At 39.2% G+C, this 23,534-nt stretch overlaps 13 protein-coding genes across 13 annotated transcripts; 10 read left to right on the top strand and 3 right to left on the bottom strand.

Moving 5' to 3' along the window:
• Positions 1 to 461: 461 nt before the first annotated feature.
• SPC97 (gamma-tubulin-complex subunit SPC97) lies at positions 462 to 2,774 on the top strand (the record flags this gene model as incomplete). The annotated part of the gene is made up of 1 exon (XM_002496112.1): positions 462 to 2,774. The coding sequence occupies one exon, from the start codon at positions 462 to 464 to the stop codon at positions 2,772 to 2,774; it is 2,313 nt and encodes a 770-aa protein (XP_002496157.1).
• A 672-nt stretch (positions 2,775 to 3,446) lies between these two features.
• On the top strand, positions 3,447 to 4,760 carry ENO2 (phosphopyruvate hydratase ENO2; the record flags this gene model as incomplete). Its single annotated transcript, XM_002496113.1, has 1 exon — positions 3,447 to 4,760. One exon carries the CDS (start codon positions 3,447 to 3,449, stop codon positions 4,758 to 4,760), a length of 1,314 nt encoding a protein of 437 aa, XP_002496158.1.
• A 206-nt stretch (positions 4,761 to 4,966) lies between these two features.
• CTR2 (low-affinity Cu transporter) lies at positions 4,967 to 5,461 on the top strand (the record flags this gene model as incomplete). The annotated part of the gene is made up of 1 exon (XM_002496114.1): positions 4,967 to 5,461. The coding sequence occupies one exon, from the start codon at positions 4,967 to 4,969 to the stop codon at positions 5,459 to 5,461; it is 495 nt and encodes a 164-aa protein (XP_002496159.1).
• Positions 5,462 to 5,702: 241 nt separating this feature from the next.
• FMO1 (N,N-dimethylaniline monooxygenase) lies at positions 5,703 to 6,998 on the top strand (the record flags this gene model as incomplete). The annotated part of the gene is made up of 1 exon (XM_002496115.1): positions 5,703 to 6,998. The coding sequence occupies one exon, from the start codon at positions 5,703 to 5,705 to the stop codon at positions 6,996 to 6,998; it is 1,296 nt and encodes a 431-aa protein (XP_002496160.1).
• A 273-nt stretch (positions 6,999 to 7,271) lies between these two features.
• On the top strand, positions 7,272 to 9,185 carry STB5 (Stb5p; the record flags this gene model as incomplete). The annotated part of the gene is made up of 1 exon (XM_002496116.1): positions 7,272 to 9,185. The coding sequence occupies one exon, from the start codon at positions 7,272 to 7,274 to the stop codon at positions 9,183 to 9,185; it is 1,914 nt and encodes a 637-aa protein (XP_002496161.1).
• A 522-nt stretch (positions 9,186 to 9,707) lies between these two features.
• OYE2 (NADPH dehydrogenase) lies at positions 9,708 to 10,910 on the top strand (the record flags this gene model as incomplete). The annotated part of the gene is made up of 1 exon (XM_002496117.1): positions 9,708 to 10,910. One exon carries the CDS (start codon positions 9,708 to 9,710, stop codon positions 10,908 to 10,910), a length of 1,203 nt encoding a protein of 400 aa, XP_002496162.1.
• An 82-nt stretch (positions 10,911 to 10,992) lies between these two features.
• Positions 10,993 to 12,159, top strand: ZYRO0C11924g (alkene reductase; the record flags this gene model as incomplete). Its single annotated transcript, XM_002496118.1, has 1 exon — positions 10,993 to 12,159. One exon carries the CDS (start codon positions 10,993 to 10,995, stop codon positions 12,157 to 12,159), a length of 1,167 nt encoding a protein of 388 aa, XP_002496163.1.
• Positions 12,160 to 12,193: 34 nt separating this feature from the next.
• Positions 12,194 to 12,694, bottom strand: MRPS12 (mitochondrial 37S ribosomal protein uS12m; the record flags this gene model as incomplete). The annotated part of the gene is made up of 1 exon (XM_002496119.1): positions 12,194 to 12,694. The coding sequence occupies one exon, from the start codon at positions 12,692 to 12,694 to the stop codon at positions 12,194 to 12,196; it is 501 nt and encodes a 166-aa protein (XP_002496164.1).
• Positions 12,695 to 13,097: 403 nt separating this feature from the next.
• On the top strand, positions 13,098 to 14,567 carry PTC6 (type 2C protein phosphatase PTC6; the record flags this gene model as incomplete). The annotated part of the gene is made up of 1 exon (XM_002496120.1): positions 13,098 to 14,567. The coding sequence occupies one exon, from the start codon at positions 13,098 to 13,100 to the stop codon at positions 14,565 to 14,567; it is 1,470 nt and encodes a 489-aa protein (XP_002496165.1).
• Positions 14,568 to 14,625: 58 nt separating this feature from the next.
• Positions 14,626 to 14,901, bottom strand: RSM19 (mitochondrial 37S ribosomal protein uS19m; the record flags this gene model as incomplete). The annotated part of the gene is made up of 1 exon (XM_002496121.1): positions 14,626 to 14,901. One exon carries the CDS (start codon positions 14,899 to 14,901, stop codon positions 14,626 to 14,628), a length of 276 nt encoding a protein of 91 aa, XP_002496166.1.
• A 188-nt stretch (positions 14,902 to 15,089) lies between these two features.
• On the top strand, positions 15,090 to 16,964 carry DBP6 (putative ATP-dependent RNA helicase DBP6; the record flags this gene model as incomplete). Its single annotated transcript, XM_002496122.1, has 1 exon — positions 15,090 to 16,964. One exon carries the CDS (start codon positions 15,090 to 15,092, stop codon positions 16,962 to 16,964), a length of 1,875 nt encoding a protein of 624 aa, XP_002496167.1.
• Positions 16,965 to 17,266: 302 nt separating this feature from the next.
• On the top strand, positions 17,267 to 21,319 carry SRB8 (Srb8p; the record flags this gene model as incomplete). The annotated part of the gene is made up of 1 exon (XM_002496123.1): positions 17,267 to 21,319. The coding sequence occupies one exon, from the start codon at positions 17,267 to 17,269 to the stop codon at positions 21,317 to 21,319; it is 4,053 nt and encodes a 1,350-aa protein (XP_002496168.1).
• Positions 21,320 to 21,362: 43 nt separating this feature from the next.
• On the bottom strand, positions 21,363 to 23,270 carry ZRG17 (Zn(2+) transporter ZRG17; the record flags this gene model as incomplete). Its single annotated transcript, XM_002496124.1, has 1 exon — positions 21,363 to 23,270. One exon carries the CDS (start codon positions 23,268 to 23,270, stop codon positions 21,363 to 21,365), a length of 1,908 nt encoding a protein of 635 aa, XP_002496169.1.
• Between the last annotated feature and the right edge of the window lie 264 nt (positions 23,271 to 23,534).

A 23,534-nucleotide genomic window follows, 5' to 3' on the forward strand; every position in this document is an offset into this window, starting at 1 on the left:
ATCAATACGGGTAGTTCTTAATATGAAGGTCCTTGCTATCGATCGTCAATCTTGTTGTAGAAGCAGTAGAAAGGACATTCCAAGCTGCGAGGAGATCGAACGAAGTGTACCAGCAAAACTGCCAAGTCTAAGCTAGTACCGTATTGTAATGAGTAAATAAAGCCACTGGGAACGTCATTCTACCTGTAGGGGCCAATATTCTGGCTTGTCTTACATGAGACCCGTCAAATTAGAGCTGAAATGCTGTAGAGTAGAACTGGGGTAATTTCAGCTCGAGAAATAGCCGCCAATCAGGTGCTAGACCGTTCGCATCCTTATACTAATCACACGACACGAAAGGCAGGTTCTTGTGTAGCCGCGAAAGCACTGAGATGAGATAAACAGACCCAAAATACAAACAGTAAACATCGTTATCAAGAGAAAGAAAAGGACTCTTTACCCACCCTTTAGAGATTTTTTATATGGAAGTTAGGCCTGTTGAAGATTTTGCTGGGCTAAATCTTACCCAAGAGAGGCCTCCTCTGCTGGGCAGATTGGCTAATTGTCAGCCGCTCTCAAGCGTGAATCCAAAATTCAAGTCTTACTCTCTGAGGGAGATCAGTTCCCCTGATCATAGCCGTGTAAGAGAGGCATTGCTGGTACGTGATTTATTAAATGTTTTGGTTGGGCTAGAAGGTGCATACATCAGGTACAACAACCGATATGATCCATATAGCGATAGTGTACCCGAGTTCAAAATTGCAAAGACGATGGATTCTTCACTCAAAAGCTTTAGTAAAAGGCTATCAAAACTAGGGAAATACTACATTGTACTAGGGAAAGTGGTAGAGCATTGGTCAGATCCTAAACATGGCATGGTTTTGCATCGATTAGGATACGAAATTAGACAATTCCTTCAACATACTTATTTGAAGTTTATTGCAACCAGATTGGAACCTGAATTCAAAAACAGTACCACTTTCTCCATTCGTGAAATGGAGCAATTAATAAATGAAGCTGAAATTGCAAAACAGATGGATCTCCTGTACACTGTATGCGATAGAATCGACAAGGAGACTACTATGAGACAAAGTGTAGATAGAACGCAGGTTGATTTTGATAATTTTATGAATGATTTAAAGGATCAAGGCCAACTACAAAGCGACGTGATTTTAGCGACGGATACAAGGATTTTACCAGTAGCTAGAGGGGGGATTGTTTTAAGAATTTTACAAGATTTAATTCAGGAGAACTTAGGTGATCGTAGTGGTGTACATTTTTTAAAAACATTACTATTAAATATCTCTACGGATTATCGATCCATGCTAGAAAGTTGGTTGACTCAGGGACATCTACATGATCCATACGACGAATTTATGGTTATAGATACAATGAGACAATTGAAGGATACGCCTTTGAGTTTGAAGTACGGGGATAGGTTATGGGACACAAGGTACATGATTCGTAAAGATGCACTGCCGCGCAACTTAACTGTTAAGGATGATGGTGAATTGATGTTCAAGATTCTCGTCACTGGTAAACTTCTAAATGTGGTCAAGACAAGCCTTGGCGTAAAGCAATTACCAGTTACACAGTCTTCTACCATGGCCATGGATTTTGGATCGTCATTGATGGAGGGCACTCTTTGGGCATTAATCATTGACGAATGGTATCAAAGGGCAAATACATTGTGCCTAGAATTGTTTCTAACTGGGTATTCTCTTGGTGACTTCCTCTTACAGTTACAACGTCATTTCTTTGGATATCAAAATTCTCATAACCTTATGAAATTTTTAGGTCGCAACATGGTCGACTTAACTCGCAAGTATCGACCTAATGGTATTGAAGAATCAAGAATTAGACGAAATTTCGAATTGGAACATCGATCCAATGAAGATCTGGTCATTCAATTACTCAATTTACAGCTTGATCCCCATTCATTTGCAAGTACAGTAGCTCAATATGGAGCCACTACAACAATAGCTAAAGATTCTGGCACCCGTCTCTTGAGTGCAAACAATTTTGAAACCTTGAGAAACATGCTTTTACAGGATTACGACTCACAAAACCATTCTAAGAATCAAGGCAGCGTCATCCATCATTTACAGTTTGAAATACTGGTACCTTACCCACTCAATGTGATTGTCACTCGTACTTGTACTGTTCAATACCAAGTGATCTCCAGGTATCTCTTTATCCTGCAGTACTACAGCCGCCTACTTGATGATACCTGGACAGAGATCAACAAGAACAAACTGTGGAGACAACGGTTCAGTCCCCGCGTAACAAGAAAATTCATTCGCCCTTGCCGTTTACTTCACAACAAGATGAACCAATTCGTCAAACTACTACTAGAATATTTCACCACAGACGTTGTTGACAAAGAGTTTTCGCATGTGGTCAACACCCAAACCGATACTGTTGTAGCACTTCAAACTTTACTCCAGGAATCTCTTACCAACATCATGACTAATTGTTGTTTGTCCCAACTCGCACAGATTCAATTGCAGATTCTCGAGATTGTGCACAAATTCTGCAAATTCATCACTTCCCTAAGAAACGAGATGCCATTTCTGCAGGAGACGGAAATATCTGATCCACAAGAACAAGCAGATGTGGAATCCCATCTAAAACCTTTAGCAAATTACACGAGACTCGTTCACATGACTTTTCTACAACACATACAGGCTTTCAAAGAGGGTCTCCTTCACTACCACGCAGAATCGATAGACACAAATGACAGCCGCCGAGACATCTCTCGTATGATGTTATCTCTAGGTATCCTTCCAGGATAGGAAATATAAACAGAAAGGGTAATTGTATATCCAACAGGAAACTGACCGGAGATTCCACTTTTTTTTTTTTTTTTTTCAATTCTCGAGACTTCTAAAGAAAAAGTGGAATCCTGCAGTGAAACAAACAAGCATCCACTAATTCCGAGGGGTTCCACTATTGCTTAAGTGAAAAAAAAAATGTCACTGTAGTCGGATGAGCAGCAAGTATTGGTTGGTACGGGTATTGTCACTGGCATGAGCATCAGCAGCAGCAGTAACAGAAATGGTTATGGTAGTGGTGATACTACGACATTGAGAGAGTGGAAAGACTATTCAACAATTCGTGTAGGGCCGAACGTGAAATGCTAGGCTTTGTGATCCTTGTTTGAGCAGGGTTAGTACCAATTGAGTAGAGTGAGTGAATACCAGACCCAGTTTCTATGAAAATCCCTTTGGATCAGTGGCAGCACGTTCCCCTTATGGTATGGTATGGGACGACACGAGAGGTGAGGAGGTTCCATACTCTGAGGGGAGAAAGAAGTTTGGATTTTTTTTGATTGAAAAGTATATAAGCCGGTGCTGGAATTAACAAAATTCTATGTGACAGCTGCTTTTCATTTTTTAATTGTATTTCTATTTCTCCAGAGAGAATTTCAACTCTTTAAAGCATTAACAACACATAACCAATTCATAATGGCTATCCAAAAGATCTTTTCCAGACAAGTCTACGACTCCCGTGGTAACCCAACTGTTGAAGTTGACTTGACCACTGACAAGGGTACCTTCAGATCTATTGTCCCATCCGGTGCTTCCACTGGTGTCCACGAAGCTCACGAATTGAGAGACGGTGACAAATCCAGATGGGGTGGTAAGGGTGTCTTGAAGGCCGTTGCCAACGTTAACGAAGTTTTGGGCCCAGCTCTTATCAAGAGTGGTGTAGACATCACCAACCAAGAGGCTGTCGATGAATTGTTGAACAAGTTGGACGGTACTCCAAACAAGGGTAAGTTGGGTGCTAACGCTATCCTAGGTGTCTCCATGGCTGTCGCCAGAGCTGCTGCTGCTCAAAAGGGTGTCCCATTGTACAAGCACTTGGCTGACTTGTCCCAAAGCAAGGAAGGTTCTTACGTTTTGCCAGTTCCATTCTTGAACGTGTTGAACGGTGGTTCTCACGCTGGTGGTTCTTTGGCTCTACAAGAATTCATGATTGCTCCAGTTGGTGCTAAGACCTTCTCTGAAGCTCTAGAATTGGGTGCTGAAGTTTACCAACAATTGAAATCTTTGAGTAAGAAGCAATACGGTCCATCTGCCGGTAACGTCGGTGACGAAGGTGGTGTTGCTCCAAACATTCAAACCGCTGATGAAGCTCTAGACTTGATCATGGCTGCTATCAAGGCTGCTGGTCACGAAGGTAAGGTCAAGATCGGTATGGACTGTGCTTCTTCTGAATTCTACAAGGACGGTAAGTACGACTTGGACTTCAAGAACCCTAACAGCGACCCATCCAAGTGGTTGTCCGGTCCACAATTGGCTGACTTGTACCACGCTTTGATGAAGAAATACCCAATTGTCTCCATCGAAGATCCATTCGCTGAAGATGACTGGGAAGCTTGGTCTCACTTCTTCAAGACCGCTGGTATCCAAATCGTTGCTGATGACTTGACTGTCACCAACCCATTGAGAATCAAGACCGCTGTCGAAAAGAAGGCTGCTGACGGTTTGTTGTTGAAGGTTAACCAAATTGGTACTTTGACCGAATCCATCAAGGCTGCTCAAGACTCTTTCGCTGCCGGCTGGGGTGTCATGGTTTCCCACAGATCTGGTGAAACTGAAGATGAATTCATTGCTGACTTGTCTGTCGGTTTGAGAACTGGTCAAATCAAGACTGGTGCTCCAGCTAGATCCGAAAGATTGGCTAAGTTGAACCAATTGCTAAGAATCGAAGAAGAATTGGGTTCCAAGGCCGTTTACGCTGGTGAAAAATTCCACCACGGTAGAGAATTGTAAGGATCATCGATAGATAATTTTCTCTTTTCATGAATAGTATAGTTAAGTAGATACGTTTAACGATTGTCGCTAAGTTCAGTGATTATAGAGACTTTGTAGTTGCACCCTTTTCGAAGTGTATTGTTAGGGGCGAGACATCTGCAGTAATCAACTTGGAAACATAAGCTACACTCTTTATAGAAGAGAGAAGAGGGCCATCGATAGCAATGGACCATTCGACACACCATAATCTAGCTATGGATCATTCAGCTCATTTACAGATGGATCATGGTCCTGGTCATGGTAATCATGGTGAGCACGGTGGTGGTGACACATGTACAATGCACTCAGCACTGACTTGGTCATACAAGGATACTTGCGTCGTTTTCTCTAGCTGGCACATCAAGAAACCAATTGATCTAGTGCTATCGATGTTTGTCATAATGGCACTAGCCTATTTTTATGAATATTTGAAGTACTACATCTACAAATTTCAGCTAAACCAGTCGTCTGCAAGCAATTCTAATATTCAAAGACGCTACAAATTAGCCAATAGCGTCTGGTATGGTTTACAAGTCGGATTTTCATTTATGTTGATGCTCGTCTTTATGACTTACAACGGCTGGCTGATGTTATCAGTTGTAGTTGGAGCCATTTGGGGTAACTACCACTGGGGCTCTAAAGTCAAGTCCGCCGGAGTACAGGAATTATCATGCCATTAGTTGCTTTACTTGCTGATTTAACTTATAATTACTGAGTCGTATTTACTTTACCGATCGGTCCATAATTAGTAGTTGTCGATTGATAACACCACTCACGACCACCTGATAGGTTCACACGTTCCTATTAGTGTGGCTTCTCGAAGTACATATACATGGAAGATGATATCGAAGATAATAAAAATGATAGTTTCGAGGATTTTGAGGTAGATCATCAACTACCAGGACTATCGAGATCGAGAGGATGTGTACTACACCACGTCTTGCCATTATTGGTGCTGGTCCAGCAGGTCTAAGTACAGCGAGAGTCTTTCTTGCGAATGCATCCCATTTCAAGATACAGCTGTTCGAGAAGGATTATTCCCCTGGTGGGCTCTGGCACTATCCAGAGCATGATAAACGCCATAGAGTGATGTACGATCAGTTAGAGACCAATATTAGCAAACACTTGATGAAATTTAGTGGATTTCCATTCCCGCAACAGGTACCACATTTCCCCTGGAGGGAAGATGTATATGGATACTTGAGTAGTTATTACAAGAGATTTATTAAGGACCAACAGAATGTAGCTCTTCATTTGAATACAAGTGTAATTTCACTTTCAAAAAATCGTGATCTTTGGAAAGTTATCACAAGAAATAACGTTACAGGAAAAGAGCAATCTCAAGAATTCGATCATGTCGTTGTAGCAAATGGCCACTATGATAGAAGTTATATACCTGATACTCCGGGACTTCAAGATTGGTTAGACCATGGTGCAGCTATTCATTCTAGAAATTTTGTAAATTGTGGCATCGGTAAAGGAAAAAACATCGTCGTTATTGGAAATGGTAGCTCAGGTAGTGATATTTTGAACCAAGTTTGGACTGTTGCTAATAAAGTTTATTTAAGCGCATCCAGTGTGGAAACTCATGAATTGGCGACCGTTGTTCCTAGAATCAAACAAGTTGACTGGTCTCAACGGTCTGTACAATTGGTTAACGGTGAAAAATTGGAAAACATCGATCTTTTAATTTATTCCACTGGTTATCTGTTCTCATATCCATTCTTAGATCCAAAATTGCGACAAGATGTGCTAGGAACGACAAACGATTCTACAGAACGTCTTTACAATTTGTGGCAACAAATCTTTTACGTTAAGGATCCAACATTGGCATTTTCTCTTCTACCAGGTTTAATTATTCCATTCCCCTTAGCAGAACTGCAAGCAGCTCTGATGGTTAAAGTCTTTACCAACAAGTTAAAAGTACCTAGTCTGCCGGATGATGAATTATACAAGGAACAATTGTCACAACGCCCTAAATACCACCAAATTTCAGATTTTAAGGATATCGATTACTACAGGGAATTGCAATCTTTATTGAATGAAGCTGGTGGTCAAAACGATCCATTTAAACCTGTGGTTTGGGATGATAACTACAAAACTATGAGGGAGAACGGCCCCCAGGATAAATCAAACCGTCAGAAACAGCTGGTACAACATCTAAAGCAGCTTAAATCTCAAGATAAAGATTATAGATTACTTGACCGCAACTCTTAAAAACGTTTTTATAACTGTACTTATGTTGTATGTTTAGATGTATATCACTGTGATAAAGTTGTCAACTTTAAAGGACGAAAACTTGAAGAAAGAAAACCATTTAATACAAGCAGCAAAACACAACTAAACAGTAAGCCCACTGGGAGGTCTGTTTCCCCCCGAAGCTAAAGGTCATAGGTACGAGTTGAACTTAGGTGATTATTGTTTGCACTGAAAGTTTTCATCCAATTATTCCCCCATTTTAGTACTCTTGTAACCGCGCTGCTGCAACCCATGAGTGAAGAGGATAACAGTTGGAAATTTGAAACCTACTCATGTGCAAGGTGCCGTAAACTCAAGAAGAGATGCCCCAAAGAATCACCAATTTGTAACAATTGTCAAAGGGCGGGAGAGTCGTGTGTTTACCCAGGCAGAGCACCGAGAAGAACCAAAAGAGAATTGGAAGAAGCCAAGTTAAGAGGTGAATTTATACCGAATAAGAGATCTAGAGGGAAAGATATGGGGATTGTGACGGCTCCCAATTCTAATGGCGCTGAATTAGGATTTACATCTTCCTCAACAACTACACCAACTGTGACTAGTGCGAGAATAGATAATGGTTTTCTATCGTCTCCATTCCCACCAACTACAATCCCTCCACCACCACCACCACCAGAAAGTACTCCTTCACCTGTCACAAACATATCAAGAAGACCACCACACGCACCGGTGATTCAGGGCAAATTGGAACACGAATTACATAAGCCTGACTCAACACCTATTAGAGCATCGTCAATACAAATTGAATCTATTTCTGGAATCTTTAAAGGTGGTAGAACTACACCATGGACTACTGCCGAAGGGGCTTATAAGCCTATTGAAAGATCTCTTTATGATAGATTCATTGCAGCGTATTTTACTCATAATCATAAATCATTTTACATGATGGATAAGGTTGCATTTTTGAACAAAGTATCCACTATTAGAGATTTCACCGCAATGGATGAAGAGTATGAAGACTCTTTCATTTTTCAATTGTACATGGCAATGGCTATTGGGTGTACTACTCTACAAAGGGCACAAATGCTAACGAAGGATGAAGAAGGTTTAAGTGATCATTTTGCATTTTTAGCCATGAAGAAATTTTGTAATGTTGTTCACAGCCAAAACATTGAAACTATTAAATGTTTCCTTTTATTAGGGATCTTTGCCCTGTTCGAACCCAAGGGTGTTTCTTCATGGACTATTAGTGGGTTAACCATGAGGTTGGTCATCGGATTGGGCTTACATAGAGCCTTATCACCACGTAGAGCTCAAAATACTGATCCTAAGGAGGTAGAAATGAGATCTCGAGTATTTTGGAGTGCCTACTGTTTTGAAAGATTGGTTGCCACTTCTTTGGGTAGAATGTCAGCGATTGAAGATGAAGAAATTACTACCCCAATACCGAGACCACTTTACCCAGAGGAATTTGATGACTTAGACGTTACCAATATGATGATTTCATTAAGACGTATGAGCGGTAGAATTTATAAAAAAGTTCATTCAGCTAGCGCCGGTCGCAAACAATACACTATGGAGCGAAGACATGCTATTATTTCAGGTTTACGAAACGAGATTGATGAAATCTATCAAGAGGATAAAGTTAAAATTGTGCAAAAGAATGATCAACTCCAACTTAGTGGTCAAGACAGCATTTCCTTCCATACATCTGATACTTGGCTTGATATGCGACATGCTCAGTTACAAATAATGCTTTACAGACCATCTGCGCTAATGCCAAAACCACCTTCTGATAACTTAGTACGCCTTGGTGAATGTTGTTTAGAAGCTCTAAAGCATACTTATAGCCTTTACAAGAAGAAATTATTACCCTTAAACTGGATCACGCTTTTCAGAACTTTAACCATTTGCAACTCAATCCTTTACTGCCTATGTCATTGGAATATCGATTTGGTCGAAAGCAAAATTGAAATTCAACAATGTGTCGATATCTTGCAACATTTTGGCGAGAAATGGGTCTTTGCCCTAAGATGTGCAGATGTGTTTCAGGTTATAAGTAATACAATTCTGGAGATATCCTTAAGCAATGGACAAGTTCCCAACATGGAGAAGTTGACAAGAGAACTGTTTGGTGCTAGTGATCAATATCAAGAAGTCCTTGAAGAAAACGAAGTTGGCCTCCTGTGGAACGACAACCTGTCATAGTACTATAGCCGCTAACACCTCTCATGATTCCCGCCGAGGGTCTTCCTCCATATATGTAATACGCGAAAACTTTCGAGGAACCTACACGTCACTGCCCCACCCCCATTGGATACAGTTTGCCTTTCTGGAAAACTACTTTGAGCTTATTTCCCTTTATGGATATTCCTTTTTCTGATTCAAAATTCTACATGAAAAAAGAAAGAAGAAGCGATATGCTTTGTAATGCGGATAATCAGAGAACTAAAATGAAGGCTGAAGAATGGACTTGGATGTTAGAATCACCTGCGTTTTTTTTGGTGAAATTGCGATTTCCTCGAAGATCACCAGATCGATCTTATTTGTAAGCTGCGCTTAAATGTTTTGGTACGATCGAGGATAATAACTGATGGATGGTGCATTTTAAATTTTCATTTGTAAGCATTCGTTTGTTTCTAGAATTATAAAAGCTAGAAGATGTTTGATTTTTTGATACGATAGAGAAATGGCCTAAGTGGGACAGCGAAGAAGTTCATAACATAACCAATGCCTCAATACAAGTTCGACAGCAGAGTTAAACCACAAGCTCTAGGTGACACTAACCTTTTCAAGCCCATCAAGGTGGGTGATGTAGAATTGGCTCACCGTGTGGTCATGCCACCCTTGACTAGAATGAGGGCTACCAAGAATGTTCCTAGCAAACAGTGGGCTCCTGACTACTATGCTCAGAGAGCTCAAAGACCAGGAACCTTGATCATCACTGAAGCCTCATTCCCAGCACCAAGATTTGGTGGTTACGACGATGCTCCAGGTCTATGGTCCAAAGAACAACTAGATATCTGGAAGGAAATCTTTAATCGTATCCATGAGAAGAAGTCATTCGTTTACGTTCAATTGTGGAACCTGGGTAGACAAGCTGATCCAGCTCCTTTGGCTAGAGACGGTTTACCTTACGTTTCCGCATCTGATGGTGTGTACATGAGCAAAGAACAAGAAGAAAATGCTATTAAGGCTAATAACCCTCAGCACGGTCTAACTAAGGACGAAATCAAAGAGTACGTTAAGGAGTTCGTTCAAGCAGCTAAGAACAGTTTGGAGGCTGGTGCTGACGGTGTTGAGATCCACAGCGCTAACGGTTACCTATTGAACCAATTCTTGGATCCAATGTCCAACAAGAGAACTGATGAATATGGTGGCTCCATCGAGAACCGTGCTCGTTTCACTTTAGAAGTTGTGGACGCTATTGTGGAAGCTGTTGGCGCTAGTAAGGTTGGTATCCGTTTATCTCCATATGGTGTCTTCGGTACTATGTCCGGTGGTCAGGAACCTGAAATTGTTGCTCAATATGCTTACGTCGTTGGTGAACTAGAACGTAGAGCTAAGGAAGGTAAGAGATTATCTTTCATCCACTTAGTGGAACCAAGAGTTACTAACCCATTCAACCCAGAAGGTGAAGGTGTTTACACTGAAGGTTCCAATGATTTCGTCTATTCTATCTGGAAGGGTGCTGTTGTCCGTGCAGGTGATTTAGCTCTACACCCTGAAATCGTTAAAGATATGGTTAAGGACAACCGTACTTTAATCGCTTATGGTCGTTTTTTCATCTCTAATCCCGACATTGTGGATCGTGTAGAGAAGGGATTGCCTTTGACAGCTTACGACAGAAATACTTTCTATGCTCCTACCAGCGAAGGTTATTTGGATTATCCAAACTATGACGAATGTGTGAAACAGGGTTACACTGCTTAAAGGAGGGAAACTATGGAGTCAAAATACATAGAATTGTTATAAACATACATATAGATAATCCATCTTAGGTTTTTTAGTGAATATGGATGATAGTAAGAAAGCACTTCGGCCAATGTTGGTTGATAATCCAGTAGCTCTCAGGGGTACCAAACTTTTCAAACCTATTAAGGTTGGTGGACTGGTTCTCAACCATCGCCTTGTAATGGCACCCTTGACAAGGTTAAGGGCACCCAATGGAATACCACATGAAGATTGGATGACGACCTACTATGACCAAAGATCCAAAAGAACCGGTAGTTTGATTATTACTGAAGGTTCAGTACCACAACCACAATTTGGTGGGCTAGATAACGCACCAGGTCTATGGTCCCCAGAGCAGAGGCGAGCATGGACTAAAGTGATCCGAAGGATTCATGGTAATGGGTCCTACGTCTTCATACAACTATGGAGTATGGGTAGCCAAGCCGATCCGCTCATTTTAGCTAAAGATGGTTTGCCTTACGTTTCTGCTACTGATGAAACCTACGTGAGTGAAGAACTGAAAGAGAAGGCCCTTAAGGCAGGAAATCCTCAACATGGATTAACTCAAAGAGAAATCCAAGAGTATGTGTCAGGTTTCGTGGAAGCATCTCAAAGATGCATTGAGATGGGTGCTGATGGTGTTGAAATACATGCCGCCAATGGGTACCTTTTGAATCAATTTTTAGATCCATCTTCTAATAAAAGAGTTGATACATATGGTGGATCTATTGAAAATCGATCAAGATTTCTATTACAAGTGGTAGATGCAGTCGTTGATCGAGTAGGCTCATCTAAAGTTGGTATTCGAATTTCACCTTTTTGTAATTTTGGATCCATGTCAGAACTCGATATACCCACACTCTCATCACAGTATACTCATTTGTTGGGTCAGCTAGAGGAAAGAGCTCGCAGTGGCCGTAGATTAGCCTACGTTCACATAGTAGATCCTCATCAGAGAAACCTCAACGATTTTGTGTATACTGTTTGGAAGGGGATTGTAATTCGTGCTGGTGGGTTAGCTACAAGACCACAGGTAGGGGTGAAGCTAGTTGAAAACGATAGAACGATTTTAAGTTATGGTCGTTATTTTACATCGAATCCAGATTTAGTGGATAGAATCGAGAATGGTTGGCCGTTTACACCCTATGACCCCGACACTTTTACTTCAGGTGGATCTGGTGGGTACATAGATTATCCTCCATGGGAATTACAAAAGACGTTAATATAAAAAACCTATTTACAAAAGATTCGAAAGTTACAGATTAGCTGTCTGCTGCAGGTTTCTTGACACCATATTTGGACCTTGAAGTGATTCTGTTAACTACACCACTTAGATCACCAGCACCACGTACTAGATGGTATTTGACACCAGGCAAATCTTGACAACGACCACCACGCACGTAGACAATACTGTGCTCTTGAGCATTATGACCTTCACCTGGGATATATGCACTGATCACATTACCATTGGTCAAACGAACTCTACATGCCTTACGTTGAGCAGAATTAGGTTTTTTGGGCTTTAGAACCATTACACGTAGAACAACACCTTTACGGATAGGACAACGGTCTAAATCTGGCGAAACTGTCATTCTCTTACGACGTGGTGGCTCAACACCACGTTTAACCTGATTCAATGTAGCCCATTTGGCAGAACTAGTAGAAAATGGCCGTAGAAAACCTGGAATGCTAGGAGAAGAGACGGTCGCCCTTGCAGAGTTTGACAGAAGGCCAAATCCACTCTGTAATACCCTCGAAAACATAAGTAATATGCGTTTTTGTTGGCGATTCTTCTGATTTTTCTCTTCGTTGTAGTCTTCAATGAAGCTCGACCTTATCGTTCTTTTTTTTTCATGTTGAAAAAAAAATATCACATACTAAGAGCCCATCGCTACCAACGGATAGGTAAAGGAGCCGCCAATCGTGTCTTATTCTAATCAATCTGGCCAGTTTCAGACCCACTTCAAGCTATTAGAGTCTTCAATTGATCTGAAATCTCTTTTTTCACCTTTTCTTTGCCCCAGAATCTTTAGTCTTGTAAAGCCCGATCGAACAAGACACCTCCGAAAGGATGAACAATTCAATACAAAAGGATTTTTAAACGATTTATTCAACTTTCAGATACAATTTCAAGGTGAATTGATTGACTAGCGCTAGCTGGTGTAAATGGGGAGAACTCAATCGTTTATTCATCTAAAACCTGCGAATCTGCAGGCAGGGTTTGGTAGTACAAGACGCTGGAAACCAGTACTACCCACAAGAGAGACTGATACTACTAATGATATCGATAAAAAGTTTTACAATGACAAGACGATGCTGAAAGTTCATTTGAACAAATTTCCTGATTTGATAGGTCATAGCACAAGTAGAATCAATCGACTTTACAATGAGGATGCATATTCTATAAATATAATGAAACTACCGTCACTAGCACAAAAGATGGAGGTTCGAAATAATTTAAATGACCTGCAACGTCGATTTGAGTTGAGCAAAGACTGGAAGAGATCAGTTTTGAATTTATCAGTTTTTGATGGACACGGTAATAAAGGTAGAGTTTCTAAATTGTTAGCAGAGAATTTACACCAGTACTTAGTGGATGTGGTACCCACTCGACAAGAATTTGATAAATTACTACAAAGATATTGCCAAGAGATTGGTGGCCAATATTGGCAAAGGATCTATGATAATAGAAATGATTTTTACGAAACTTTTATCTCCAATTGTCAAACGAAGCAAGAGTTGACAGGTTCAAGAATGATTTTTGACAGATGGGGGAACATTATTGATAAAAATAGCCTACTAAGTGAATCTGAAAGGTTAAGGATATTTTATGCGTACTTGAAATTCGATTTAGATCATTGTTGTGGGTTTGCAAGTAATAATGACGAAGGAAATCTTTCTTTTGAAGAAAGGTGCCAAACATTTTCTGGAGGTTCGACTGGATCTTCGATGTTTATAAGTGCCTATGATGAATCGATGTCCTTTGAAGATGCATTTTTCGTTGATCCTGCAGGTTTATTAAAACTGGTCATTACGCAAGTCGGGGATACAAAGATTGTACTATGTGATCAAAATGGGATCGCTCATAATCTAACTAAAGTCCATCACGCTTCATCAACTAGAGAAACTAAAAGGTTGGAAAATTCTAATAACATTGCAAAGGATTCCTTTGGTGAAGCAAGATTTCTCAATAATTATGCTAATACGAGGTCTTTTGGAGATTTACCGGGTAAAGCAGAGGGACTATCGTGTGAACCTGATATTTATTCGTACTTGATCGGTAGTAAGTTACAACTACCGCATTCAGAATTATCAAAGATGCAATTTGGTGGTGATGAATGCTTCATATGTTTAATTACAGATGGTGTTTCGGATCTCATGTCAGATCAGGAACTTACAGATCTCATTACTTCCACTGTCAATCTAAGAGGTCTCAAAGTAGCGACTCCACAATTCGTGGCTGATCAAGTCATTAAATATGTTATGGCGGTCGGCGGTAGGCAAGCTGATAATGCAACTTGTCTGGTGATGAGACTACCCAACTGGGGGAATTGGCCAGATGTTGATCGTACTGGTGCCCAGAGGGAAAGTAAACTAATGGCAGCTTCACAAGCTGATCGTACTGATGATTTTTAAAAATAAGGAAAGTTACATAATTTTTTCGTCTATTTACATGCCAATGCCTTGGAGAGAATCATTTGTTCTTAGTTTGAGTATAGCTAAATCTCTTTCTGGTTGGCGCAAATTCACCTAGTTTTCTACCAACCATATCCTCTACCACTTCGAACGCTACATATTCTTTACCGTTGTGAACTTGAAACTTCAAACCAACAAATTGTGGTAGTACTGTAGCAGAACGTGCATTAGTTCTTATTGGAGTTCCCTTGGTCATTGCTTCTTTAATCGGTAAAGGAACGATATGAGGGCCTTTCCAAGCAGAACGTGACAAAAGCGATAACGTAGGATGCATTTCTAGGGCAATAATAAGTCGATATGGAGCTCCTATTCCCAATCTCTCTCCTTTCTCCAGTTTTTGACCGAAAATGGGTTAAAAGTTGGTCAACTTAAAGGTCTTTTTATTGACAAAAAAATTTGATACTGCGATGAGCTAGTGAAAGAGAAACAGGTAACTTGAGGTTAAAGAGGTAGGTTTCAAACATGTTTGCCGTCAGATTCGATCCTTCCGAGGCGCAATTGCCTAAGGAGAAGCCTCTAGTACCCCAGAAGAGGGCGGCTGAAAGTGATGAAGATAGCGATGAAGTACAAGAGTCTCAAGATGAATCTCAAGATGAATCTGAAGATGAGTCTGAAGACGAGCCTGAAGATAAGTCTGAAGATAAGTCTGAAGACGAGCTGCAAGAAGAACCTGATATTCAGAACGATGATCAGAAACAATTTCAGGAAGATGCTCAAGATCAAGATGCTCAAGATCAAGATACATCAGAATCACATTCCAAGAAGCATGATTCTGTGATCTCTAGATTTCAGCAGACTTTAAAGTTACAAGAAAAGCTCCCACAGACCAACTTGGTTGCTGAAGAAAACGAGGATTCTGACACTGAAGCACATCCATTGGAGCAAATTCCTCAGCCTGCGAAAGTGAGAAATACAGATTCAGGTGAAGCATTCGAGGAAAGGAAATCAATTGCATGGCGTAATACAACAAAAGTGCATTATGATAATCATATGGTAAAGCCATTTGCATTATATGAAAATCAATTGCAACCTCGTTTGTTGGCGAATATCCAACAGTTTTTTTCCAAGGACACTTTCCCCATACAAACGGTTTTACTTGATAATACTTTGCCTCTTTTAAATTTTACACTTGGTGTTTCCAAGAAGAATTTGACTAGAAGGATTGGTGATATCCTCGTGAATGCCTCAACGGGATCTGGTAAAACTTTGGCATACAGCATACCGATAATTGAAGCATTATCAAAGAGAACTGTTAACAAATTACGTGCTCTTGTCATTGTCCCCACAAAACTGTTGATAGGACAAGTCTTTGATACCATGAGTAAATTAGCACAAGGAACAGGTCTTATTATCAGTATTTCGAAACTGGAAAATTCTTTAAAAGAGGAACATCAAAAATTTATAAATTACGAACCGGATATTTTAATAGTAACACCTGGACGTCTAGTGGATCATTTACAAATTGGATCCATCAACATGAAAAATTTGATGATGTTAGTATTGGATGAAGCTGATCACTTACTCAATCAATCGTTCCAAAATTGGTCAGCGGAATTGATGAATAACATTAGGTCACACAAGTTGGACCAAATGCCAGGTAACGTTATTAAGATGGTTTTCAGTGCAACATTAACCACAAACACTGAGAAGCTTCACGGATTACATTTATACAATCCAAAATTATTTGTTAGAGACTCAGTTAAACTTTACAATTTACCCGATAAATTACAAGAGTACAATATCAATGTTCCCACGGCCAAGAGTATTTACAAGCCTTTGTTTTTACTCCATCTATTGGACAAATTGCATAATGCGAAGATATTGGTGTTTGTAAAATCCAATGAAGCATCGCTTAGATTGGCACCTCTCTTAACCATAATGATAGAAAGGAAAATGGGAACCCCTCATAACGTTTTGTCGGTTAATTCTAATAACAGCAAGGCAGAAAATAAAAGACTTGTTCATCAATTTGCTACTTCCAACACCAGTGAATCTAATCAGGTTCTTATCACAACTGATTTGATGTCAAGAGGTATAGATATTAACGATATTACGGATGTCATAAATTATGATCCACCAATTTCCTCTCAACAGTACGTTCATCGTTGTGGTAGAACTGCAAGAGCTCAGGGCCATGGTAATGCTCATAATCTCTTAGTAGGTAAAGGTGAAAGGACATTTTGGTCTCAGCTAGAAAAAGATATTAGCAGAAACGTTGGTTATGAGCCTATTGTCTCCACAGAGCAAGACGAATCAACTGTAAATGTGTCTGAAGATGAAAATGAAGTGTACAAATTGTGTTTGGAAAGCCTAAGGTCCCAAAATTCTAGGGATTAGCATGTACTATAGTTATATAAATTTTGACCCCTTAATGAATTGAACAAAGTATGTCGATATTATACTGAAAAGATTCGTTATTTTACGAGGAGTCGAGTGGTGGGTGTTAGAATACGGTGAAAATTATTTATATGACTCTGGCGAAGTTCTTTGTTTGATATTACTGCACTATCTTACCCTCACGGCTTAACAAAATTTCACTGTTTAAGCTTAGAAGTGATCGTTACAAGTACAAAACTAGCCTATATAGACAATTGGTAGGTTCAATTGGCTATTTTTGGGACCCAATCTGGAGTATCATTATGACTCCAAGCAAATATATTTTAACACCACCGGATGATTTGCATCCATATGTTCCCTCGAAGGATAGCAACAGGCCTAAAGTTTATCCTGATTTTGATCCCTGGAGTCATACAAAGGAAGAGGATGAGATCCTGCTCAACTATGTGTCTAAAGGTTACTATTCAACTTCTAAAGTGAATTTTGAGAGCATTTCCGCAAGATCTTCATTGCAAGAATCTCTACCCAAACTTTCAGATCAGATTGCTGAGCAATTCTCACAAGTACTTCACATTAGAGAAGGTGAAGTTAATAAGATATTCTCAGGTCGCCCTGATTCGAATGTATCATTTTTTAATGATCTATGTGGTCCTGGGTTTGCCCTGCCAAGTAGAGTTACACTGACTGAACACCGGAGGGAGCTTTGGTTACAAGAATTGAGCTCACCATATGCATCATTACACAAGTTATCAAAGCACATTCCACATGGTCTGAAGAGGAGACAAGTTTTAGAACAATGTTATACAAAACGTATTCCACTTAAGCGAGCGGTATGGCTCATTAAATGTTGTAATTCAATAGAATGGAAGGCACTTGTCACCAAACACCAACAGAAACAGGGGGAAAAGGTCGATGTGAGTAATCAATTGTTAAAAGAATGGACTGATAATTTTGTATACATCACGGAGAAATTGATCTTTGAAATGACACAGCATTACAACGATCCAGTTCAGTTGAAGCGATGGCGAGGTGATGTCGGTTATTTTTTAAAGCTTTTGGGGAATTGTTATACTATGGATCTTTTGGATAGAGATATCTTTCATCATTGGCTTGTTGAATTTTGCGCTAAAATAGAGAATTTTGAACTCTTACCATTGACTTTACACATTTTAATGATATTTTGGGACGGAATTTGTCAAAAAGTGCAGGAAAGCTCATTATCTCAACCATTGTTCTTAGTTTCCAAGACAGCTGAAATGCTATTAAACAAATATTATACCGTGTCACACAGTAAGTCAATGATAGACGATGATAAATATATTATTAATGATAATAAGAAGAATAACAAAATTAGGGAGTCCATTCTTTCGACTTTAAGGTTCTTAATATGCAACCTCTTCCAAGATCAATCACTGGAAGCATTTATTTTTCCAAATTCTAGCTGGGATCTTTACAAACCCATTTTATATGAAATGGTGGGAAATTTCCAAGCCAGTCCAGAACGTCTGCGTGAGACTAAAAAGAAATTGGAATTAATCAGTTATAGGAATGAATCCTTAAGGTTCAATAGCTCATTAAGAGATGAGGCAACCAGTACTGAATTAGGTAACCAGAGTAATGGAGGCGTTATCAAAATGGAGGTAGATATTACTAAATTATCCCTCGTAGATACCAAATTCGCACAGATGTTAGATGACAATCCTGTGGGGTTTGATTGGGCTTCTTACGTGGACAGAAATATCCTAAGCGTTGGACAGATCCGTCAATTATGCTTATGGGCTATACATCCATCGAAGAAGTCACATTATGAAGCAAGTCAATTAGCTGCGAAAGTTCTCCTTCTTAAGATGAACTCCACTGATGGCTTTCAAGAGTACGTCATAGAAGATGTGATATGGTCTTTGGTGTTCCAGGTTGCCAAATTGTCAGAACCTCATAGACAATCTCTAGTGGATTTGGGACGGTTATATGCTCTTCTGAACGTTTTGATCACCTACGGTATTTTAAAAGTTTCGACTTATGTGAGAAAGCTTATAAGTTCAGGTATCCTGTATTTATCTGAGTCGAATGATAAATTCATTCATTGTGATTTATTGATTAATTTGAAGATTTCACCTTTAATGAAAAGTCAATATAATATGGTTTTGAGAAATGTGATGGAATATGATGCTAGTTATTTTGAGAAATATAATTTCGACCAATTGTTGAGACTTTCCGATGAGCTGAAGCAAAGAATCGTGACAGGGGAAGATTTGGATTCGGGAATTTACCCATTAAGTATCAAAATAATGACTGCAGAATGGTATTTGACTAAGTTGTGTTCTGAGAAGCTGGCTCCTGTGGATAAAGCAATTTTAGTCAAAAATTTCCGTATCTTTTGTGTTCATTTACGAGCTTTTCATCATTACTACAAGTGGATCGAGTTTGTTGTTTATCATCAGTTATTAGTTGATATCGAGGCACTAGAGGCTTTAATGGACATTTTATTATGTTATAACAAACTGTTTTCTCAGCTTGTGAATGATCATATTCTTTTTATCAAGACATTTATCTTCATTTACACAAAAATCCTGAAGGGGAAAGATACTGGTTCTTATGCTGTGACATCTTTTATGCCATTTTGGAAATTCTTCATTAAAAGTTTCCCTTTTGCATTGAAAGTTGATGAAGAATTGAAGTCAGAACTATCTGCCGTTTATGAAGAAGAGAAGGCTAAGATGGAAAGGCTCAGTAATAATAGACAGGAAGCACTTCAGGTATACAATTGTATTAGGGGGTCGGGGATAAAAGGTATGAACTTAAATTTTCCAGAGGTTTTCTCTACAAGTCTTCGTAGTCTTTTAAGTTTGAAAGATTCCCCCGATGAACAGAAGAAATTCAGAAACTTCCTTCTTCTTTTGATGGCATCAAGTTCGAGAGATTATAACAAGTTCATGTCCATATTTTTGAAAAGAAAAGATTTTGAGGTGGTGAATTTACGTTACTTGATCTCCTGCAAGTTATTGACCTTTGATTTGGTGCAAAACGTTCTTGGTGCTTCATTCGTTTTGAGTCTTTTGTCTAAGAATGATGTTTCACCAAATAGTTATTACAAGTATTACGAGGACCTTTATGTGAAAAACAATTTTGCAGGAATATTAAAATCATGTCTGAGTAACAACTTGCTTCAAAATTACGATACATTCTTGGAGATTTTAGTTGGCCATGGCACTTTGTCAAAACTTTCATCAACAAGTATCAAAACGATTGTAAAGTTATTCGAAGAAAGTCCTTCAAATAGTTCTCAAATCTTAGACGATCTTCTTCATTATGGAATCCCTAAGCTCGAATCCAATGACACTGCCCCAAACGATAATCCTTCCCAGCTATACAGAAGTCTTAACTTTGCGAACCTGTGGATATTCCAAGCATTTACAAATTTTCAAATTGAGCTTATTTTAAATGTCGAGGGTGATTGCCACACCTGCTTGCACGATTTCTTGTTTGAAGTGGTGGAGGCTACCGATTATAATTGTCTGTGTGCTCATATATTTGATCGTATTGAAGATATGTCCGTTATTGAATTGATTGCTCAAACGTTTGAAGAAGATTTCTTCAATAAATTCTTTTCTGTTGAAGAATTGGACAAAAACTATATGGCGGTTATAGTAGAAGTACTTACTTCTCTTTCACAAAAAGTTCACAAAGATTCTTCTAATGATTTAAAGATATCTGATGCTAATTTCAATCTTCTGAAACATATTATGAGCTCTTTCTGTCAAATGCCAGAAAATGAAATGCAGGGATTGGAAGCACAATTAGATGTTTTCCTGAAAATATTCTCTATTCATCAAAACATATTATTTCACCACATTATAATAGCGATTCAGAGTGGGAATTACGAGGAGGCTACAGCTCTAATAAATGACATGTACACATTGTTTGATAAAATATCTTTTAACTTAAGGTTGAAATTAATGCTTTACGAAGTTTTGTCCTCCTTAAAATCCTATTGCATTTACGTTTCCACTGCAGTTACTGAAAATAGTGAACAGAAATTCGAAGTTCCAGAAAGGCTACTAAGCCTGCCACCTTTCCAAATATCATCTTTTATGAAGGAAGAAGATGACAGAGAATTGAATGAGGAAGTAGATTTGGGTGTCTCTACTATTGATACAAGAACGACTATGGAAAGGGAGAAATTTCACAGATGGTTCATATTCAACAAGAAGGAGAATCAGTACTGGTGTGAATTACAAAACGAACCTTACCACTACATCAACAATTTCCAGTCTGAAGCAGTTACTTCATTTAACAACTCATGTTTGAATTTGAGTTTATTCAATGCAACCTTCCGAAGGCAAAATCCCAAGTAGATAACTGTATATATCTAAATGAGTAAAGTTCTTTTTCTTATAATCATATTCTATCGATTTCAACCGTCGTCTCGGCGTTTGGTAGAATACGTTGTATGCATTTATCAACAGCCAAACGTAAGTTTAATTCGTCAGAATCTGAACCACCTCTCAGAGTAACATTCACTAAAACAACATACAAATTGAAACTTACTTTGGCAACGAAAAATTTGTCATAATGCAGGCTACACTTTGTCAAAAATTCAGGTAATTTTTCAATCTCTTCTTTCATCATTGATTTTAATACCGTTGTATCATCATTTGGACCTATTTTAGAGGAGCCTGTCCACGGAAACCAAGAACGATTACGCTTTTGTAGTAAAGTGTTGTTTTCTGCAAGTGAAATTCCACTCACAGATCTTTTCCTAACCATTGTATCTAGTTGGTCTTCCTGTTGCGAGCTTTCCCCCAAAGTATCACCTAGAAAATGAGGTTTGGGCAAAGTAGTCGTTGAAAATCCCAGCAATAAGATAGTTGATGTCCATTCTGCAATGGTCATCCCATGGAATAGAATGATAGCTGCAATGAAGGCTGCCGCTAAGTAATCTGAAATTGCAGAAAGGTAACCCACTAAGGAAGGATAGAGCAACAGGTATAAGGTATAAGTGATTGTGATAATTGGATTTTTAGTCTTAAGCTTGGAATACTTGTTTGCATAAAAAATCTTGTAAAGCGAAACCGCTGAAATCAGTAAATTGATGGTTAGCACAGGATACCATAGGGCAAAATTACTATCCTGTGAGAAATGATTGTTAGCGCCATGATGAGAATGAGGTATTTGAGATGCAATTTCTTCATGATTCTTATTGTCCAACTCGACAAATAAGACAATACATTCTTCCACTATATGGAATAGCAAATCTAACCCCACAAAGCATAGTGAAACCGCTAATGAAAAACTGATTAAAACTTCGATTCTATTCAAACCAAATGGGTAAGTAATTGTACCTGTATACCAGACTTCAAATTGTGATAAGTTCTCTACAAATATGATTGCAATAGAACCAATGACATCGTAGGCGATAAAATGTGAGAGTGTACCAAAATTACTCCAGGAATTATGGTGGCCCAGTTGGAAGACGAGGAGACACATGCAAAGTTGAATAAACGTTAAAAAAAGTTGGAAATGGGCTCTTGGCCATGAAAAATTCTTAATTAGATCGTTCAAATCAGGAATCGGTAATGATTTGGCAATGCTTAATGGAATTTTGACTTCAGGTTCTTGGAAAAAATTCATTGAAACTGACGAATGTTTGTAGCGATGACCTTTACGAAACATGGTTCTGGTATTCGAAGAGGATGCAGATGGCGGTGGAGATTGCATCGATGGAGGAGGTGCTAAATTAAATGGAGCTTCGAAAAGAGCAGAACTTGGTCGACTACTTCTCTTCAGTCTAGCATCAGGCGAGCTCGATCTCGTTGGAGATCTAGTACGTGTAGTTGGGGGTGCTAATTTTGGACCTGGAATATATCTAGATTGTCTATTTGATTGTTTCGTAGCACTACTTTGACTTCCTGTAAGGGTTGGGGGTCGCAATTGTTGTTGCTGGGGTGTCTGAGGTGCTTGAGCCGGTGTTGGGGAGCCGGTATTGACATTACCAAATGTAAATGATGGATTGTAAATTAAACTTGAACTGGAATTGTTACCTTCATAAGAGGCGTAAAATGCTTGTGGAGGTTGCGGCAGGATTGGTGATTGTAATCCGGATTTCTGAGCACTACTACTAGCACTATTGAAGCCTGGTTCGCTTTTAGCTAGAGGCGTATGAAAACCAGGGGGTTGTGGAAAATTCGGAGGCTCAAGCGTATTTTCCTCTTCCTCAATGGAATTCATAATTGGTGTACTTGATGGGGGAGAATGATCGTGATGTTTCTCCTCTGGAATTTCAAATGATTGTGAGAACTGATCCATATTTTCAAGTATGGAGGGTAGTAAGTCCAGAGGAAAACAGAGGTTCACTGCTATCAGTCTGTGTTTATATTTATTCAATGCTGTTTAGTCGAGAACCCTTTAAGTTAGCGGCTCGGGGACTGTTTGGTGAACAAATATCTGAATCATTATATACGTCACAGCCATATTTGATAATAAAACTCCAAGATATGAAGACATTAGCCGCTGATTCAGGCCCTCAAGTTAATTTTAATACAGTCTTGAGAAATTTCTGGATTTTTTCCA

This window comes from Zygosaccharomyces rouxii (assembly GCF_000026365.1).
Source record: "Zygosaccharomyces rouxii strain CBS732 chromosome C complete sequence".
NCBI lineage: Eukaryota > Fungi > Ascomycota > Saccharomycetes > Saccharomycetales > Saccharomycetaceae > Zygosaccharomyces > Zygosaccharomyces rouxii.